This window comes from Rhipicephalus sanguineus, chromosome 3 (assembly GCF_013339695.2).
Source record: "Rhipicephalus sanguineus isolate Rsan-2018 chromosome 3, BIME_Rsan_1.4, whole genome shotgun sequence".
In the NCBI taxonomy this organism is placed as follows: domain Eukaryota; kingdom Metazoa; phylum Arthropoda; class Arachnida; order Ixodida; family Ixodidae; genus Rhipicephalus; species Rhipicephalus sanguineus.
In genome coordinates, this window is record NC_051178.1 from 37,475,743 (window position 1) to 37,495,068 (window position 19,326).

General features: G+C 47.0%; 1 protein-coding gene across 1 annotated transcript; it reads right to left on the reverse strand.

Annotated features, from left to right (window-relative positions):
* Nucleotides 1-349: 349 nt before the first annotated feature.
* On the reverse strand, nucleotides 350-18,055 carry LOC119386571 (60S ribosomal protein L35a). The gene is made up of 3 exons (XM_037653859.2): nucleotides 17,829-18,055; nucleotides 12,354-12,506; nucleotides 350-549 (listed from the first exon to the last, which is right to left on the reverse strand). Exons 1-3 carry the CDS (start codon nucleotides 17,933-17,935, stop codon nucleotides 375-377), a joined length of 435 nt encoding a protein of 144 aa, XP_037509787.1. The 5' UTR covers nucleotides 17,936-18,055; the 3' UTR covers nucleotides 350-374.
* Nucleotides 18,056-19,326: the final 1,271 nt, after the last annotated feature.

Here is a 19,326-nt window from a genome sequence, read left to right on the forward strand (position 1 = left end):
ATCTATGTTATTATACCAAAAAAAAATTATAAATTCACGGTCTATCTCTCTGCCTCTTAAGGAAGAATGACCTTATTTTTTTCCCCATTATTTATTTTTGTACTTTATCTCTACTTTTCTGCGACCAATACTCTAACCGTCTCTTACTTATTTCTATCGCGGACGTGTTCAGCTTTCCATTGTTGTCCCTAAAACCCAAGGCTTCCTGTAGACTCGTGCCCACAAGTATACCTGGGTGAATATCGCCACATTCAATCAGTACATGTTCCATCGTTTCCAGGTGCGCCGCCAGCTGGTGCCCGTTAAACAAACAACTTTATAACAAATAACTTTAGAGAAGTCAACAAGGTGTGATGATCCTTTTTTATTGTCGCCTAGATGCGAGACGGATAGAGCATGATGCGCACCCGCCGTCCCATGGCGGCTGCAGGGAGGTTGCGCCTGAACTTGGCACGCACGATGCCGCTGTTGCCGTGAGCACGTGTCACCTTGCCCCAGATGGCCCGCACCTTGGAGTACTGCTTCTTGCGGCCAGGCACCCGCGTCTTGCTGCAATGCAAACGCTCTACGTTAGCTCACAATACCCTTGCGGGACACACTATATTGTCTGCATGCACTGTTTCCCGCTTATGCCGCAAGTACACAGCCCATTTACAGTGAACCTCACCATACACACAACCCAATCCAAAGGAAATCATACAAAACAAGATGCCTTCAGGTCACTGAGAAAAACATGAACTTCATACAGCACACTAGAACAGGAAAAATATGAGAAGCCGCCCTTTTCAAGGCAGTTCAAGGTGTGATGGGAAAATTTGTTTCTCATAAAATAAAAGAGGTCACCCAGTGAAAGCACATTTGCTCAGAACCTCTCAGGGGAAAGAATTGGGGAATTCCAAGGTTGCAGATGATGGCACACGTATACAGCTGATTTGGGGCGATGATAAGCAGTTCTGTGCAGTGTCAAAAATAAACTGAGGCCTGAAAAACAGTGCAACAGTTAATTTTTCAGACAATGTAGTATAAAGAAAACTGCCTTTAGCATTTTGATTTGCAACAGGTGTGTTCTATGCTTCAAACAAGCAAAAAAAATCACGCCATATCCATGAAGTGAATGATGATTGAGGAGCTGGCTTGGAGATAATCGGGTAAACCGTGAATGCTCAGTACAATTCATCTATTGTCATATAAGGACGTCACACGTTGTTATAGCAGCAATTGTGGTCAGGTTGTTGTCGAACCACAAGCAGTCGCAGACCTTGTAGCTGTGGCCAAACGTGTGGTCGAGGAAATCGCGCTTGAAGCGCGCATTGAAGCCGCCAACTTCAGGTAGAGACTGCTTTCGGCGCTTGGCCGCTGCATCCCGCGCCCGTACCTCTTCGAGGTTCTCTTGCCGCCGCTTCCGCGCTGCTTCGGCTTCACGGGCTTGTATCTCGGAGTCTGCACGACGCTGACGTCTCTCTGCGGCCGTGCGAGCTCTCACCCAGGGTCTTGGCGGCGAGCCCTCCATTCCGGCGCCTTGTCTTCTTCGTTCATGTTATTAATATCGAAGCGCACTGCCGGAGTGGAGTGAGCGCCGCATGCTACAGTTGGCTATGCTATATGTGGTTTTGTCTGCGTTAATATCATCATCAAGGCACCCGAAGAACAAGAGAAAGAAGACCTCTTTTGCGCGAACTGCGCCTATAGCGGTCGCCTATGGAACTAAGGCTACGCTTACGGCGCGGGACTTTGCCCCAGCTTTAGAACCTGGCGAGCCAGCTCCTAAAAGTAGGAGGTATCTCGCAGGACCAACTCAGTTACATGCAGTTACAACAAAAGACCCTACTATGATAGCAAATTACTCTTCTGATCCTATTAGAAAACCCAGTGGCACTGTCCCAGTGCCATACATGACTACTGGTCCATTGTGACGCTGGGTACTGGGACGCTGCACGAGGCACGCTGGCGCGCTGCACACTGGTGCATCCGTTATGGGCCAAAATCGTGCTTTTAAATTGGTTTTAAAAACTGCGGTCATGCCCAAATCGTAATTAGGAGTGAAACACAAGCACTGCGACAAAAAAAAAAAAAAAAGAGAAAGACCTCAAAAAATAATAAACGAGCGAGCAGGAGTCGAACCCACCACTTTAAGGCACTGTACATCCAGAGTCTGACACGCTACCGCTACACCACACCTGGAAGACGAGAGCAGAGTTGTTTTTTTCCTTCATGTTATAACCACTTCCGGTAGCCAGTATTTTCACTTTTCTTGTTTAGAAAAGCAAATTTCAGTCTCTTCGTGCTCGCACAAACCTAACAGAAGATAGTTAATTTGTTTGTTATGTGCTGCCTAGGATCAGAACGTCTATCTGGCACGTTTTGCCTCAAAAGATATTAGCTAACCGCAGATGTGTTGCGGCAATTGCACTGACTCGTTGAAGTTAGTCATACTTATGTAGAAAACAATATGCATCTGAACTGCACACTGAACACTAATTTTCGTCACCTGTTTGTACATATTTTCTGTCCCTTTTGTTTATGTTCCGCATACTATACAGCAGCAGTAGTTCACTCTAGCCGAACCAACCGTTAGGCTTAGAGCTGTACTCCGTGCGACACGATCGCTGTGAAGAACGTGGATATTCAATTACGAAGAATCTAATAACCGTTCAAATGTAGTTTCGATCATACCTGACTCAAGCGAGGCCAATTTTGCACCTTCGACTACACAAATCAGAAGCTAAAAACACCGAGATTGAGCGTTACATTGGCTCACTGTGCTAGAGTAGGTTGATGCTGTTTATCAGACTAATACTAATGTCATGTCGTGTTGCGAATGATAAGTTCTTTCGATGCAGTTATATGAACTACATTCACGACACTCGATCACACACTTCAGTGAAAACGCACGCGCGCGCGCTCGGACAGATGAATGTGTTTGGCGTATACGTAAGTCCGTCGCCTAACTAAAACTAAAGCTAGATATGTGTAGTACAAAGAATAGAATAATATTTCGCATATTTCGATAAATCTTTCTTTCGAAATATCGCAATCCAATATCAAATCTTATACGAAGTCCACCCAGCGAGCCTAGTTTTTTACTAAGTGCCGCCAGTATTCCCAGTGCGCGGGCAGACACTGTACAGCGTGGCCAGTGCCTCCCGCAGTGTGCTGTAAGACACTGGGCCACACTGCACAGTATTCCCAGTGTCTTTCAGTGCGCTGTAGTACACTGGGACACACTGTATACAGCGTTCCCAGTGCCACCCAGTGCGCTGAAAGGCACTGGAAACAGTTTTTTCCCGATAGGAATGTTAAATAAATACCAAGAAAGAAAAAAGAAAAGCTGGATAGCCGAGCTGTTACAACGCTCGCCTTTGGATTGTGTGTAGGGGGGGTTCAAATCTCGCCTCGCTGGGAATCTTGTTTCGTCAAGAATTTCTTGATTCTCGCTCTCTCTCTGTCCCCGTTCTCTTGCCCATCAGAGTTATTGCACCCCACGCTGGACAAAATCACCACACGCATTCTGCGAGCGAAGCAGAAGGGGAAGAGAGTGCGTGCCGGCTCATGATAACCTTCTACGACACACAGCAAACCTCGAGCATAACAGCTCTGCTGTAAAAAAAAAAAAATCCAGCCAGCTCCACTTCGCGGACACTGTTGACACAGAGAAGCCCGTCCTCCTTCCATTCGTTGGCGCTCAGCTTCGGCCTTTCTTGCACGAACGTCGCGGTTGGCTCGGCAACGACATGCCGCTTCTCGCGTTGGCTCTCACTGACACTCGCGTCGGGCGGCTTCTTCATCGGGAGAATAGACAGTTATAGTTTAGCGGGCTTAGCGGGATCGAAATACGCATGCGCAGTATGCTAAATGACCTGTAGCGTTTACCGTATGCACGCTATTTTTCAGATTTAGCAGTACCGTGTTTGCGTGGTTAACAAAGTGTACATAAAACATGACGGCGGTTTTGGACGCCCACTTCGAACGGAATTTAGAGTTTATGTGGATGGATCCACCACTTTCGTAGCAAACGACTGTGTAAAATGGCTTCGCTTGCCTTCAGGTAGCTTCGACAACCGCATATTACAGATAACTTAGCGTAGTTTTTGAGATCGCTTTTCATTTCGAACGTCCCTAGGCCTAACTAGAAGATCGGTGTAAACAAATCTGCAACAAAAGTTTTCGCTTTTGGTGTGTATTTCATATTTATGTACTTTTATTATCACTAAAAAAAGTGTTGTTGCGTGCGGGGATACAAGCAAGCAGTCTCAGTTTTCTTCTATTCACTTTTTTCCAACGTATTCACCCTCCGCTAGGTGACGCAATCGTCCCAGCTAGGGCACGTAAACGCCTGTCCCGCTAAACTAAGCCTTCTGTCCGCCACAAACATTTGTGGCACGGTAACACTATTCCCTTAATACCCACTATCACGCTAACGCTAAACTGTAACTGTCTAATGAGAAATGTTCGCCATCTTGAAAGCGCAAACTCCTGAACACTGACAGTGACACGCTATTTTACACTCCACTGCGCCTCACCGTAACCACATCTTGGTGCGTTTCTCGGGAGGTTCACCCCTCGACATCTTCCGCCCTCGCCTCTCTCAGCACACACAGCCCTCCCCTACCTACCGAGCCTCACTCTCGCCCACACTGCGAGGCCATGTGATCACCACTACCACGACCCTGGACATGAAAGCCTAGACTAAGAACAGCTTCGCTGTTCAAAATAGCCGTTCCACTCGCACGTGGTCGGCCTCGGCGTTGCGCGCTTCCCTGCACCTCCGGCGGGTGCTTGAAGTGAAAACCAGGATGCATTATAGTCACGTGGTAGACGAGCGGTACATTTTTGCCCCTCTCACAGTCGCCCATCCACCCTGCCCTGCATGATGTGCTGAGTGCGTGCACCTGTTCAATGCTGTGGAACGCTTACAGAAGTAACGCCGTTCTCTCTGCCATTCCTTTATAAACGTAATGAGTTACCGTTACAGTTACACAAATCCTGAATGAAACAGAGGCAGAAGCATTCCTCCAAGAAGGAACCAGTTCCTAAAACGTCGTTCCTCAGAACGCCGTTCTGCACAACTGTCAGAAATCAGCAGACGAGGCATCGTTGAATGTGTTGAAGCCACGATGGCACGAGCGATCAGTGAATACATCTCCACAGTCACTATGCTGGTGGTAACAATAACAGGCGGCAGCGCTCCTTGTCGGCTACTGGTACGGCCACTAGCTGTCACGATTGTGTTTTCCGGGCAGCACTACCATCGTGTTTTTTTCAGTTTCCATCATAAACTAGCAAGTTTGCTTAAAAACATAAGGTGACCCTAGAGTTTGGTACGTATAATAATAACAATAATAATAATGATAATAATAATTCAACTGAGTACGTACAGTATCGTACGGTATGATCGTGATGATTGGCTCCCACCGGCAACATGTCTTTTCAGTTGTTTATTTTTGCATCAAATGGAAGGCCAAGCCCTCAAGAACCTAGAAAAGGCAGTGCTAAGCACGAGTGCACCCTGAAAAAGTAAGTACTGTATGTTTTTAAATGAACTGACAACTGCCCAGAACATAAAATGAGATGTCTCCACTGATGGAAAAATTGTCCGTCGCATTGACTCAAACCAACCCCGTTTTTTTCGTGAGAGATGAATTTATATTTTTATTTCTTAATTGAAAGTTGTGAAAAAGAACCTGTGCGCCTCTGGCGGCAAAAACGCGAACGATCCAATGAAACCGGTGACACGGCCGTAGATTGCTGTACGTGGTCGATGATTTGCTTGTTAGTATTGAAATATTGTTCGTTTCTTTATATAAAAAGTATTACTCCATAAAAATGTACATATAGGCCTGCGTTAGTAGTATGTATTAAAGTGGCGCTGCCTTCGCGTGACGTAATGATCCCATGCTCGTCAGCGCGTCTTGAGCAACTTTCAGTGTGCTCATGCAACCGTGCACGCAGTTTCCAGCTCGCTAAGATTTTGGAGCGACATAGTTTTGCTACCTACACTTCGTCTCAGAAATGATGCGCGCTGCTACTCGGCACATCCCCGCATATGCGTAGTGACGTTTTCGATGACTTGGCTTGGTTCGTGCATCGAGAGTAACGACGCCGGGACAAGCCACCCATGACACAGGCGCAGGCAACCTTGGACGCATGCGCACACAACACAGTACAGATACAGGGAAGGTGTATAATGCCACATCATCTCGTTGTAACAGCTTGTTATTTTCAAAAATAGCTGAAAAGCTATAAAGGTGGTTAAGCATAGTTACAGGAACTCCTGCGAAATCAGAACGACAGCTTTCACAAATCGCGAGAAGGGCTGGTGGCATCGCTATCAATTCTCAGCGTTGCTGGAGGAAGGGTGTGTCTGTGTTTAGAGCCTTTCAGATCGAAAAATACTGCTTGTAAAATAATTACGTGCTTTTGGGATTAAATATTGCAGCTACAAACACTGTGAAGGGTGAGCTTTCTGTCACGCCGTAAAAAAATGGGTCGAGAAAAATCAGTTGTCGGTCCCTTTAAAAGCTAGTTTCGATTCCTACTGTACCCTGACGTTACAACACGGCATGAGCTTCCAGTCACGTGCTCGCACAATATAGAGTGACGTTTCCATGGCCGCTCCGCACCGTGACTTTGTTGGTGACGCACAAGCAGCCATTTTGAAAGTTTTGGTGACGCACAAGTGGCCATCTTTGAAGTTTTGGCACCTGACATCATCACAACTAGCCAGACTGCTGCGTGAAGTCACCAGAATTAGTACTATAGCCTGACATCAAGCCAGTGTCGATGTCAGTAGTTGCACCATGGAAAAATTGACTTTAATATTAAAATAAAATATCTTATCAGCATTTGCTAAGCTTCACACTTGCTCAGAGCCGTCTCTACATACAGATTTGTATGGCAGAGTAAACTCGCCTTCGAAAAAAGGTGTCAGTACCCCTTTAAGCTTTCGGTAATATTTTCACATTTCAACCAATAGAACAAGGAATTTCCTTTATGCTTTCTTCAGCATCATTGCCTGCCATATGCTGCATATGATTATAGCAAGCGCCTGCTATTTACTGCATATGACGACAGCAAGCACACCTCCATATCAGCATCTTGTGTAAACAAAGAACAGGAGTGCCAAGAAAATGTCTGCCAAGCAGGGCTGTAACAAGCCATGCATTGCTAGCACCCATGCCACTGTCTCAGCAGTTCTCTGTTGCAAGGTTGTGATAGGCAAAGTGTCATGTGGTTTTACACCATGCCCTCGTTCCCTTGCCCACACTACACCATCACTCACCAGTGTTCCACAACGAAAAATGTTTTCCAAGGCCTCTCCACAATAAATCAATACAAATGCGCACACATCGAAAACACTGCTACTATGTCTTTTTTTTTTTTTTGCTCGTTAACATTAACGACAGCTACCCTGCCCTTGATAACAGACACATGGGAGCTGAAGAAAAAAAGAATTTCATTTCCCAGTTATATTTCTAAGCTTTAACAAGCACCCGCTAGAGTAACTTTTCACAACACTGTGTATCCATTATCACATCTGGGCACTTACAGCGATGACAAGTGGTGTCGTTTGTGCATCGACCCACGCAATACAGACACATCGTACGTGACACCGCAAACAAACATAAGGGTTTCCCCAGTGTTCCTTGAGCTGTACTGCGATAACAGTGAATGCCCCGAGTCACTGCTTTCCGCCGCACATAGTTCAAGGAGTATGTGCAAGAAGGTCACCCCATCAGTTCCAGTGAAGAGAGGAGCTATCGAAGTGGCAGCTCACATCATGGCTTTTTCGTAAATGTGAAAATTTTGGTGGCCACACATGCAATATGTATCGGACATTTGTTTTTCTTTTGCTATTCTTGGCCAACCAATGCCCACGTATCACAAGAGCTTTATTCCAGCGTGCATGGAAAACTGAGCTTTGGCTTCAGATTGTCTGTGACTAAGAAGCAACTCAAGCCAGTTGCGAAAGCACGGCAGTCTAATCGCCGTCACTATCAAGCTCTGGCGGCCCCCATGATAAGTCAACAGTGGCGGTTTCTGGTGGTGCCAACACGCAATTTAGACTTTGAAGTCATATTTTCATGTTCTAAAATGCAACAAAATGTTTGAGATTGTGTTTATTGCACGGCAAATTAAATTTTTGAGCTCTGAACTGCATTGTCAAATTTTGCTGAAGCAGAACAGCAGCAGAAAAAGCGTTCATTGTGGCGAGCATATTTATGCATTGACTCCTATGGACTGTTGACAGGGAACCGAGAATGTTTCATTGTGTCGGAAATTTCGTTTAAAGGGCTACTGACACAAAAATTTTGGCCTTGCGTTTTTTTTTTGCTACAATGTGTTGCTGGGGGCCTTGCAGTCATAACACGGCCCATCATTTGCTGCAGCGCGCGACAGATAATGAATTACAGGCTCCTCATTACCGACCAGTGTCAGTTTCGGTTTCAAAAATGACAAGTCACTGGGTGCAACTATCACCACCTAGCGGGAGCAGTGCTCAATCACGTCAGCACACAGAACTATGACGCACTTCCACACGATTCGCGAGCAGCCACCCAGCAGTACGCTGCTGGAGCAAATGCAGTAAAAAAAAAAATAGCGGCTATGACGTCATCATAGCTTGTTGCAATGTGGTCATATGAGGGAAGTAGGGGGTCACCAAGGGTCACCTTTGAGGGTGTCAATAGCCCGAGGGTGTCTATCGCTCAGGCAAACTTCAAAATTCATCTAAAATACCTTCCAAGCTATATTTATATTCGTTGGTGATATTTTGCAGATGACATACGCATGTTAACGGGAATCGATCCTGCAGGCTATCTCGGTTGCGAAATTTTGTGTCAGTACCCTTTTAAGCGGCGTTCGTTGTAGCGGGGTGCGACTGTAATTACTTTTCCAGGGTGCACTCGCACTTAGCACTACCTAAAGGAGGCTCTTGAGGGCTTGGCCTTTCACTTGATGCAAAAAACGACAACTGAAAGTTTTCGTGTCAGCACCCTTTTAATGCATTATTTATAGAAGGGGTTTACCAAGACCAAACTTATTAGTTGTAAAATGTGGGCCGTTGTAAAATCAAGGGAGGTATAATCAGGGTTCCACTATATTTCCTTATTAAAGTTGCCAGAACCCTGGGACTATTCTAGCTATAGTAAAGGTAATTAGAGTCTTGATATCAGCATCATAAACTCTGCTAATAACTAAAATTTCAAAGCTCTAAGTCAAGAAACAAAGAATTTTTTTTTTTTTGAGGCAGCACCGCTTTATAATATAAAGTTTTGTATCGTGAAGCAAATTGGCAATTTTGTCAACTGCCATATTAAGTCTTGACTGATTAATGACCAAAGCTTACTTCACATAAATATGCACAGACTCGCACTGTGTACAAACATGAAGTAAAGCAGTTTTTCACAATGATGTCCTACAGCAATTTCACCCCACATAACAATCGCAGCCCAAGCTTCGGTCAATTTTTTCAGAAAAATATGTGCGGTCATTATGTGGCTACATAGGGCAAACAAACCGAGGAAGTGTGATACCAGTACGCAACTTCCCTCCAATACTGGGCCGAGTACGATCCCTTGACGGATGCACTCAATTACAGTCGAACACGGATACAGTCGCCGACCGTTTATTCGGACTCGGCGGGAACCGCCGAAAAGTCCGAATAATCGGGAGTCCGAAAAAAAAAAAGGATTCACCAGAAAAAAGCACTTTTATTGGCCCAGCGGCCGGGAAAAAAAACTTGTCAGTGGGCAATTGTACATGTACGCGTACGCGCGACCAAGTCGGCCTGTATTTCAGCCAATGTTTGGCCACCCGTGATGGTCGACAGTAGCACTGTAACGGCCTATGCTAAATCCGCATTTGATGACTGGTGCGTCATCACGGCAGTCACTGTCCACATGCACTGGTTCGAGTAGCTGACGGATATCTCATCGCCCAACTCGGCGAAAACTCCCAAGCAACTTCCACCTGGTGAATAATCGCCGCTTTTTTCGCCATCGTCACGGCCTTGTAGTTGCCGCGTTTCTTTAGTTCCGACGGTGCACATGGAACGGGCAGCGTCGGAGCAATTTCAGCAGATCAGGCCTCGCACGCCAAGCAACAAACAAGGGAGCGGGACACTAAGCTCGGGATGCAGATCAGGCCTAGCCACAGAAACATCTGACAACGCAAACCCTCACACGCCAAAAGGAAACAACGTTGGGCTAATTGATGTTGCAGCGCTTCTGTTGTCGTACTCTCTTTGTCCGAATTAGGATCCGCGTCGTACTCGTACGCGCTGTCATTCTCCTCAAACGCCGCACCGAGCCGATTCCAATCTTGGCTTGGCTTGGCCTGCTGTTCGGCCGTGGTAGCTGTTCAATGGATACTTGACTGGCTAAAGCCAAAAGGCAACCGTTACGTGTAGCCAACAAACAGCCTTCGAGATCGGTAATTTCTGCGTGGATTTTTTACACTGGCACGATCTCCAGTTATAGCCAGTGCAACATTTCAGTGCTGGCAACCTATCAAAATTTTGTAAACATTGCTGACAGCTTGTCATGGCGGTCAACGTCGCACTCGATCAGCCAGCCGGAGTCTGAAAAATCGAACGGCGGACTGTGGGGCGTCCGAATTTTCAGTCGTGAGTTTACATTACTTAAATGGGTCGAGTGGCGGTGCCGCGAAGGTGTCCGAATAAACGAGCATGTCCGAATTTTCGGCGTCCGAATAAACGGTCGGCGACTGTATATCAAACCCACATATATCGAATTTTCGGCTATATTGAACTCGTAAATTATTCCCTTGAAAATCCTTTGTAAAAGTATAGAAGTTCGCACGTCTGTATCGAACAGTATTTTTACCCGCCAGCGGATATATCGAACGCCGCGCGAGCTGGAAGGTGCGCTTCGGCACTTGCTGCGCCCCGCGACCTTTGCAGCACCTTTGCAGCCTACACCCGAAACACTCGAAAAACGTGAGGGCAAGAGGGCTCAGACTGTACTGCTGTTGGGTGCGTTCTCCAACTTGTAGAACGCTTTTCCTTTTCTCTCTCTCTTTCTCATGCTTTCTCCGCATTACCGTCGGCTCGGAGAGCAGGAACGAAGGAGCCGGAGGCCTCCTCCTTTCGCCTTCTTTTTTTGTTGCTGTTTTGTGAGTCTTGATCAGTCAAGCACAGCCCAGCCCTTTTGTATTTGCTTGGCCGACCACAGCTCGCGCCTTTCGTACATCACTGCTGTCCTCGCAGGTAGCCCGGGCGCCCGGGTAGCCATCGCCGCCACCGCGACTGATCGCGAGCACTTTGTTGGCGGAGTTCACTTCCGTGAGTTGTCGCATACCACTGCATTCCTCTTTTGCATGCGTGCTCCCGTGTGAGCTCAAAAACATCGAGCTGAAGTTTCTGCTGGCCAACACGACAGCGAAGCTGCAACCGCTCGACCAGGATACCATCCAAGTCCTTCAAGGTGGGCTACAGGAGGCGACTCCTTGATAGGCTGCTAGTCAACCTCCGCATGGGCATCGAGCTGAAGGTTGACCTGCTTGGTGCCATTCAAATGGTGATGGGCGCCTGGCAAGACGTGAAGACTGACACAGTGGCCAACTGCTTCCGGAAGGCAGGCTTCGTGATGGTGGAACTAGCAGAACCCAGTGAAGATGGCGACGACGAGCGCATAGACGACGCATTTCGCGAGTTGTCGTCCGTCTTCCCTGCTGCCGTTCCATCCGAAGTGTCTGCGGACGATTTTGTGGAAGCGGACTGCAATGTTCAGGCTGTTGCGAGCCTCGTTGACAAGGACATTGTAGCTGCGGTTGCAGGGACCCAGGATGCCCAGGCCGACAGCTCAAGTGGCGACGAAGATCATCCGGACGAGGTGGCGGCTACATGCACGTACTCTGCTGCTGAAGTGGCGGCGGTGTTCGGCTCGATTTGACGTTTTTGCGGCGACATGGAGTGGACAGGGCTGTCGCACCTGGACAGCCTCAATAAGATCGAGGCCAGCGTCTTCAACTTCATTTCGAAGACGAAGAAGCAGGCCAAGATGAGCGATTTTTTTTCGCGCAAATAAAACATTCTGTTGCATCGTGTGTGTGGAATTAGTTGTCCTTCTTGAATGCGCTGATTGTAGGTGATCGGCCGCCACTGGTAAGGTCTCGGGGCCTGTATTTTTTTTACATCGAATTTTTCATACATCGAACTAATTCGCAATCCCCTTCAAGTTCAATATATCCATGTTCGACTAAGTGTTTTGGAACAGCTCTGGCACAGTGCGATGTATAAATGAATCGTAGCTCTTTGGACCCCATCTCTGGTTATAGGGAGGTCAAGTGTACAGCTACAAGCAACAACACCACAAATGCAGTGCAGCACTCACTTCTTCGCAGTGTAGACGAAGACAGCACGCTTGCCTAGGTAGAATCCTGTGTCCCGGCGTGCATCGACACCTTCAATTTTGAGCAGGGACGTGTGCTCATGCTGGTTGCGCAGGCCCCTCCGGTAGCCAACAAACACTGCCTTGCAGTACAACCTGCAAACAGCACACCAGAGCAGTGAGTCGGTAGCACACGGGCAGCCCCTATTCTAGATCAAAATTACAATGAAGCACACTCCACATGATGCATCATAATGACAAATGGCGATTTTGGTGCGTAAAATGAGGTGACAATTCACATGCCAGCAACCTACATACGCTTTGTCGCAGGTGTTATCATTACTCACGGAGAGTAGGCAAGTGCAAGCTAAAGTCGAGGATCAACCAATACATTCAGCTACCAAAGAACCACATATAACAAGTTTCTTGCTTCTAGTTGGATAAAATGATCAATATTCTGCCTACTAGGCAGCATTTTCCATACAAAGTATGACATTACTGTAACTAAAAGCCCTATAACGATGCTGACGTTGGGCAAAAGCTTTGCATGTGCGATTCTGTATGCAGCTCTCTGAAGACGACACCAATTGCTTCCAGTCCCCTACAGTATTGAGAGAGAAGCTAAGTGGGGGCACCCCGAATGCAACTCTGCCAAGTTCTGTCAGCATTTCGGATAGGTGCTGACCAAGTGCAAAGCTGTGTTGCTGAAGACAAAGCAACACATTTAGAAGACTTCGTCTTCAAAGTGAGCACTCTCATCAATGATTTTGAGAATGGGGAGCACAGTGACTGTGGTCAGCAATCATGCCGACCAACAGAAAAGTTTTATAGACCCTTTGTATGCCAACACTGCACAGGCACCGCACCAATGGCTTGTCACTACCTATGCACAGGATGTTCCCGTCAATGGGCCAGTACAAGCTGCCAAGGCAAAGAAGCTCACTTTCTTTTCTTGGAAGAAAGAACTTCAAGCCTGGTCGAGGAGGCTGGATTTAGCAACTAATGACTAGCACGGCATCGTCTAAAAGACAGGCAAGAGGTTGTTGAGCGGCATTTGGATGTGAAGGTGAAACAAGATAATAACTGTTGTGGTTTAACGTCCCAAAACCATGATATTAGAATGCCGCGCGAGATGCTGGCAATACGATTATGAGAGACGCCGTAGTGGAGGACTCCGAAAGTTTTGACGGGTTCTTTAATGTGCAACTAAATCTAAGCACACAGGCCTCAAGCATTTTCGCCTCCATCAAAAATGACGTCACTGGGATTCGGTCCCACAACCTGTGGGTCAGCAGCTGAGCGCCATAACCACCAGACCACTGTGGCGGATTGAAGGTGAAAGATTTTGCTTTTCTTTCTTCAAATGCTGCTGTCCAAGGCCCACACATTTAAAGGAGATTCATGCCGTCGAAGCAATCACTCCAAACTAAAGGTTACTGGGTATTTACGTGCAAACATGGTTGGGCATCACCAACCTCAAGCTTTGTGACAGGACGATCTAGCAAGTCTACATGCACCCAGTATACTATCGTAGCAATAGGAAGGCCTGGATCGCTCGTGACCTCTTTTGTGAAATGGCTGCACGAGCTTCATGACATCATCCGTGGTTGTGTTGGTTGACAGTTGCAATGTCCAGAACACTGGCCTGAAGCTAACATCAATTGAGCTGATGTTCCTCTAGCTGTATTGGGCACCCCATACAACAGCAGGCCTGCAGCCACTGGATGCCGGCACAATCATGATTTCAAAGCTGCTGCATTGGCAGCCCATGCTACCTTTGGCAACTGATTGGGATTTGGGCCTGTCAGGGTAGGCTTCCAACTTCATGAAAACGCTGTTGGAAGGCTGTGCACTTCATTTACAGTGCACGATTTGCGGGTCACGACATAGTAACGCGACTTCCTGTCGCGCACGTCATGAAATCTTTTCTACCAGTGCCATATGCCGCACATACCCACATACCGTGGCCCATAGAGTATGGGCATGCCCCACAGGTGATTCTCCGCATAAATCAACCCAGACTTTGGACATGTTCATCTGACAGTGTGAAGGAGCCCGTGTCACAAAAATGCGATGTTGGGGTCGGCGGCTTTGTCAATGGTTTTCCCTATGGAAGCAAAGAATAAATGTCACAGCTCAAGGCGGGAGTGAGTCAAGGCATTCTGCATGGCACTGAAGCCCTCTACAACTACAAAAGAGCGTCAAACTTTTGGAAAAAGGCCCTATACAAACGTCATGTCAAGACAATACCAATTACGGTGTCAGTGTCTGCTATCCACTTATATGCTTATTGTAACAAACATTCGCTGTCTACAACTCCTGAAGCTATAGTCAAGCGTAGCACAAATACACGTATGACCGCTAAGCCCGACATGCACATCATTGCTCTGTAGCGAGCACTTCATGGCTATGAAACTGACCCCTCTGACATTACGCCCAACTATGCACTATGCTTTACACACCAGTGTACTCAGCGCACCTGGCATGCCTACAATATGCGCACAACTACTCAATTTCACAAAGATGTCGATCCACCTTGTGTGACACTTGGCTTAAAGCAAATTATCGGGCATAGGGTGCAACTCGCTATCCACCTTGCATGAAATTGATTCCCACAATGCACAAGCTCTGCCAGATTTTTTAACCAATCATTCTTTTTGGATTGGTATACTGCTGTTGTCTAAATGTTTGCTTGACACCATTTTGTATTGACGTTCCTCATGTACAAGTACTCTCCTAGCCCCCCGCTCCTCGAATTCTATCTTGCTGCTAGCTTCTCAGCCCTCGAATCATGTCCATCCCATGTCAACCCCCGATTTGATGTATTCTCGTGAGCTCCCAAGCAACCATGCTCGAACCTCTCATCTCATGCACAAGAGCGCGTTGCTGAACCAGGAACCCCCCAATCCCCCCTTTCAAATCCCTCTCACCAGCTTGTACTTATTTTATTCCCCAGTGCCCTATTCATTACAGCTGCATTCCCGTTACTTTTAATTGTGTCGTTTAGCATAAGTCATTTAGCCGTTAGTTGTTATGGCGGTAAGTAGTGGCGTCCTCATGCAACAGTTTTGGCAACTACCCGAACATGCGACATTTGAAAGCTGTGCCACATTCTGCCGTCAAGAGAGCCATTATGAACAGGTTGCCCATCCATAGAGATGGTGGTCACCACATTCCTGACCATTGGAGTGGTTTATCAGCATGGCCGCTGCACAAATGAGCTGTCTAATGGGATGTGTGCAAGCCGTGTGATGACACTTCTATAGACGTCAGAACTATGTGGAGTTTCGAATACCACCTCTCGGAGCAGTATTGGGAAGTGCAAAGTCAGATTCCCTAGCACAATTTGCTATGCAACCAGGTGCAACTAGCGAGTGCGAAACAAGAATTTAGCTTAGTACTGTGTATTTTGCATATTTAACACTCTGATGGAGAGATATGAACTTCTCTAGTTGGACGCACCACCGAACCGCCCTGAAGTGTTTGTTGGATCAGTCGCCAGAACGACGGCGAAAACAAAAGCAGACGCAACAGTTCCATGTGCTACAAAGGAACGCTGCAATCGACGCTACTGTTGTGTTGTGAATTGGCATGGACGTAAAGGACTGAAAGGGACACTAAAGGCAAATAACAATTTATGTCAGAGTGAAAGCTCAATGTATGACGTCTAAAACGGCAATATTATCAACAGCAGTACCCTACTTACCGAGCAATTAAGCTAAATGTATCACACGATGAGCGCCACAAGCGGCAAATTTTCAAAATGATCCCGATGACGTATGAGAGTCTGCCTACAATTAATCACTAGTAATCAAACTAGCAGCAATAAAAAAGAACCTTCCGTGCATCAAGAGACGTAATAAAATGCTGTTTGTTCGTTTCTGCTTGGTTCATAGAAAAAAGAACCTCTTTGGCGTTGCCATGGGGAGCGGTGCGCGTGGTTCAAAGGTTCAGTTTTCGCCGAACTGCGCTTCGCCTGGCGCCCTGCTTCGCTCAAGCGGTCGCGTCTCAGTGGTAGTTTCGGTATCGCACACTGCCTCGTGTGTTTTGCGAGCTCGTGAAAGTCACTCTGACAGAAAGTTTGACGAAATGCCGCATGCATGTGATATTGCCAGCTGCCCGAATGGTGCACAACGCCAGGACGCGCCGCCGCGCAGCAAAGGCAGGCAACGTTGAGCACGGCAGCAGTGACGTGTGACTGAGGCACAAAAGTAGCACTACAAGGTTCCTGGACCACTATTTCAACAATCAACGTAAACTTAATATTTGCCTTTAGTGTCCCTTGAATAACAACGTTCAGTTTTACCAATTTCCATAGCTGTCTTACGAAGTAGGAAGGCAAAAACGCTGGATACGGGATGTTGAATGTGTTGGGTAAGCGAATTACAATCTCCACAGCCAGTCACACGAGAAAGTGTGATAATGTGGCTCCGCTGTTATTGTTCTGCCTAGCCCTGACGGAGAACCGTCGAGTTGGCCATGGTAACCATGACTATGAACCTCAGCAGAGTCTTTGACCGTGGTGTGCGCCGTGTAACACGAAGTGAGCCCCTATAGGCAGACTGAAGGCGCATAATAAACATCACGCACACTGCCAACTCCATAATCTGAATTGGCCATCACCACACAGCATCGTGCACACAAAGCCCAATGTTCCAATCTTAACTGGAAAATGCCAATATATGCGTCATACAAGTAAATAGCAAACTGTTAAGTCGTCACCACCTCGTTTGCAACTCGCAAGTACAAGCCATGCTCGCTTGTACTTGCGAGTTGCAGCATGCCGACATAACTTTTGCACTGTAGCTGCAGTTTGCTTTGATGAGCTTCCTACTTTTGTGAAGCATGGAATGGCGAAAGAATATTTCCAGCCTCCAGGTCCTTTATTTTCAGGACATGCCTCGACACAAACGAAAGAGTGCTTGCAGACTGCTCTCTCTGCACTACAGAGATAGGGCCAGGGCTACGATGAGGGCGCTGGTGGATGTGTTTTTAGCAGCGCCGCCTGGGCAGACTGAAAGCAACCACATGCCACTGTGGTGCAACCCTAAATGAGCGCATGGAAGCATAATAAACGTTGTTAGAGATCCAAACGGAAAACGAAGCACAGTTAAGGTAGCCTCTTCACCACCCAGAGCTACTACGTGCGCCGATTTGCAACATACCCTAAACGTCGAGTGAGCACAAATGAGTTCCGGCTAAAGAACAAGTCTTCGGGCAGGTAAGAGAGCTCTGTCTTTTCATGACGTGAACTTAGGTGCTGGGGCCCATTTAATAGTCGGAGAACAACAAGACATCGAGGATCCAACGTCACAGCAGAAAGTTGATTTGACGATCGTGTGTGCAGAAGTGCCCACAAAGATGAGCGTTCCAGCGGGAACACTTTCGAACAACGCCAGACGAAGAGGAACAGATGAACAAGACGAAACCCAAACACTATGACGGTTCCATCACCACACACGCAGGAACAGCGCTCACCTGCACAGGGGCCTTTTCCTGCCGCTCTCTTTGGCTTCTGCAGGTGCAGCGGCCTTGTCCGCCTTGGAAGAATCAGCGGGCGCTCTGGCGGGCTTCTCCTTGGCCATGTCTGGCACTGCACACACACAGGACGGTCACGCACTGCGTACTTGCCGATTCAACCGGCCAAGTACGCTACACGGTTCACGCGCAAATAACTCCCGACACCCAGTCAGCTAACGACTCCCTGAATGTGCCGGCACGTGAGCAAGCAGGCGGTTCGACAGACCGTACACAGCGCTTCAGTAAGCGGCTCACAGCGACAGGGCACAACGCGATCTGAATGAATCCGTGCCAGGAAAAATAGAAAACACCTATCCAGCTCCTATCTCATCAAGTTCAATTGTTGAGCGATACACCTATTCAATTATTTTGGTCTAGGAATTGCTCACGTTAGACAAAAATCACATTCGTAAATCGAGAAATCGCACGCGCACCTCACCTTCTAAAAAAATATGGACGAAAGGACCGGCTTTGGCTAGGCTTGACTCAGACCAGTTAAACAAACGTTTTTTCTAATCGTCGTGGCGGCGCTACATTCTAGTGATATAAATAACTTACCAGTACAGAAATATTATTATATGTAAAGCATTATCTTAAATATAACATAACTTTTTCGCTCAATCGACGAAAGTTTTATTTTGCTCAGTTTTAGGCATTAAGTTTCTCAGAATCATACCTAGGCCCGTATTTTCTATGTTTTTGGAGCTCTCTTAAACCGAAACTGAGACTGGTCGGTAATGAGGAGACTCTAATTAATTATCTGACGCGTGCTGCAGCAAACAGGGTCCCCAGCAACACTGCAGCAAAGAAACGCGAGGCCAAAATTTTTGAGTCAGTACCAATGAAAACCAGCAGAATTTTTTTTTTTTTTCTCCTCGTTTGTCGTACCGAACGTTAGCATGTTCTAGCTTCAAGAACAATCTAGTGAGTACTAGCAGAATCCATCACCAGAGTCATTCAATTGAAGGACTGTAGTAGTCGGTAGCATTGTGTAGCTGTGGATGACGAAATTAAACAAACAGCGCTAGACGCGGGATGGTGCTCCCGTCTTTGTGATGTACTTAGGTGCACTATGTGCACTCCTATAGGATGTCGAAAGTTCGCATCGTCCAATTTGTGCAAAAACGCCAACAGTCGAATCGAAAATTGTGTCATCTTCATCAAATCACTGGTGCGCCGTTTCGTCTAACCGCCTGAGCCCCCGGTGCGATTTGTCGAAGTCGGCATACTATGTTATTTTCTGAAAATTTACGGCGACAAAATTAGACATTACGGCGAGGACATTTGTTGCTGTCCAGTCTGTTTCTTTTGAAGTGTGCAAAAGCAACCAGCCCGTGTATGTGTAGCGTGCAGCCAGTTAGTTTTGGGTCTGAAGGATATATATATCTAAAATTCTGCGCGTGCGCAACTCTCACCGTCAAGGGCGTAGCCCAGTAGAGCAGCCGACCTTTTTTTT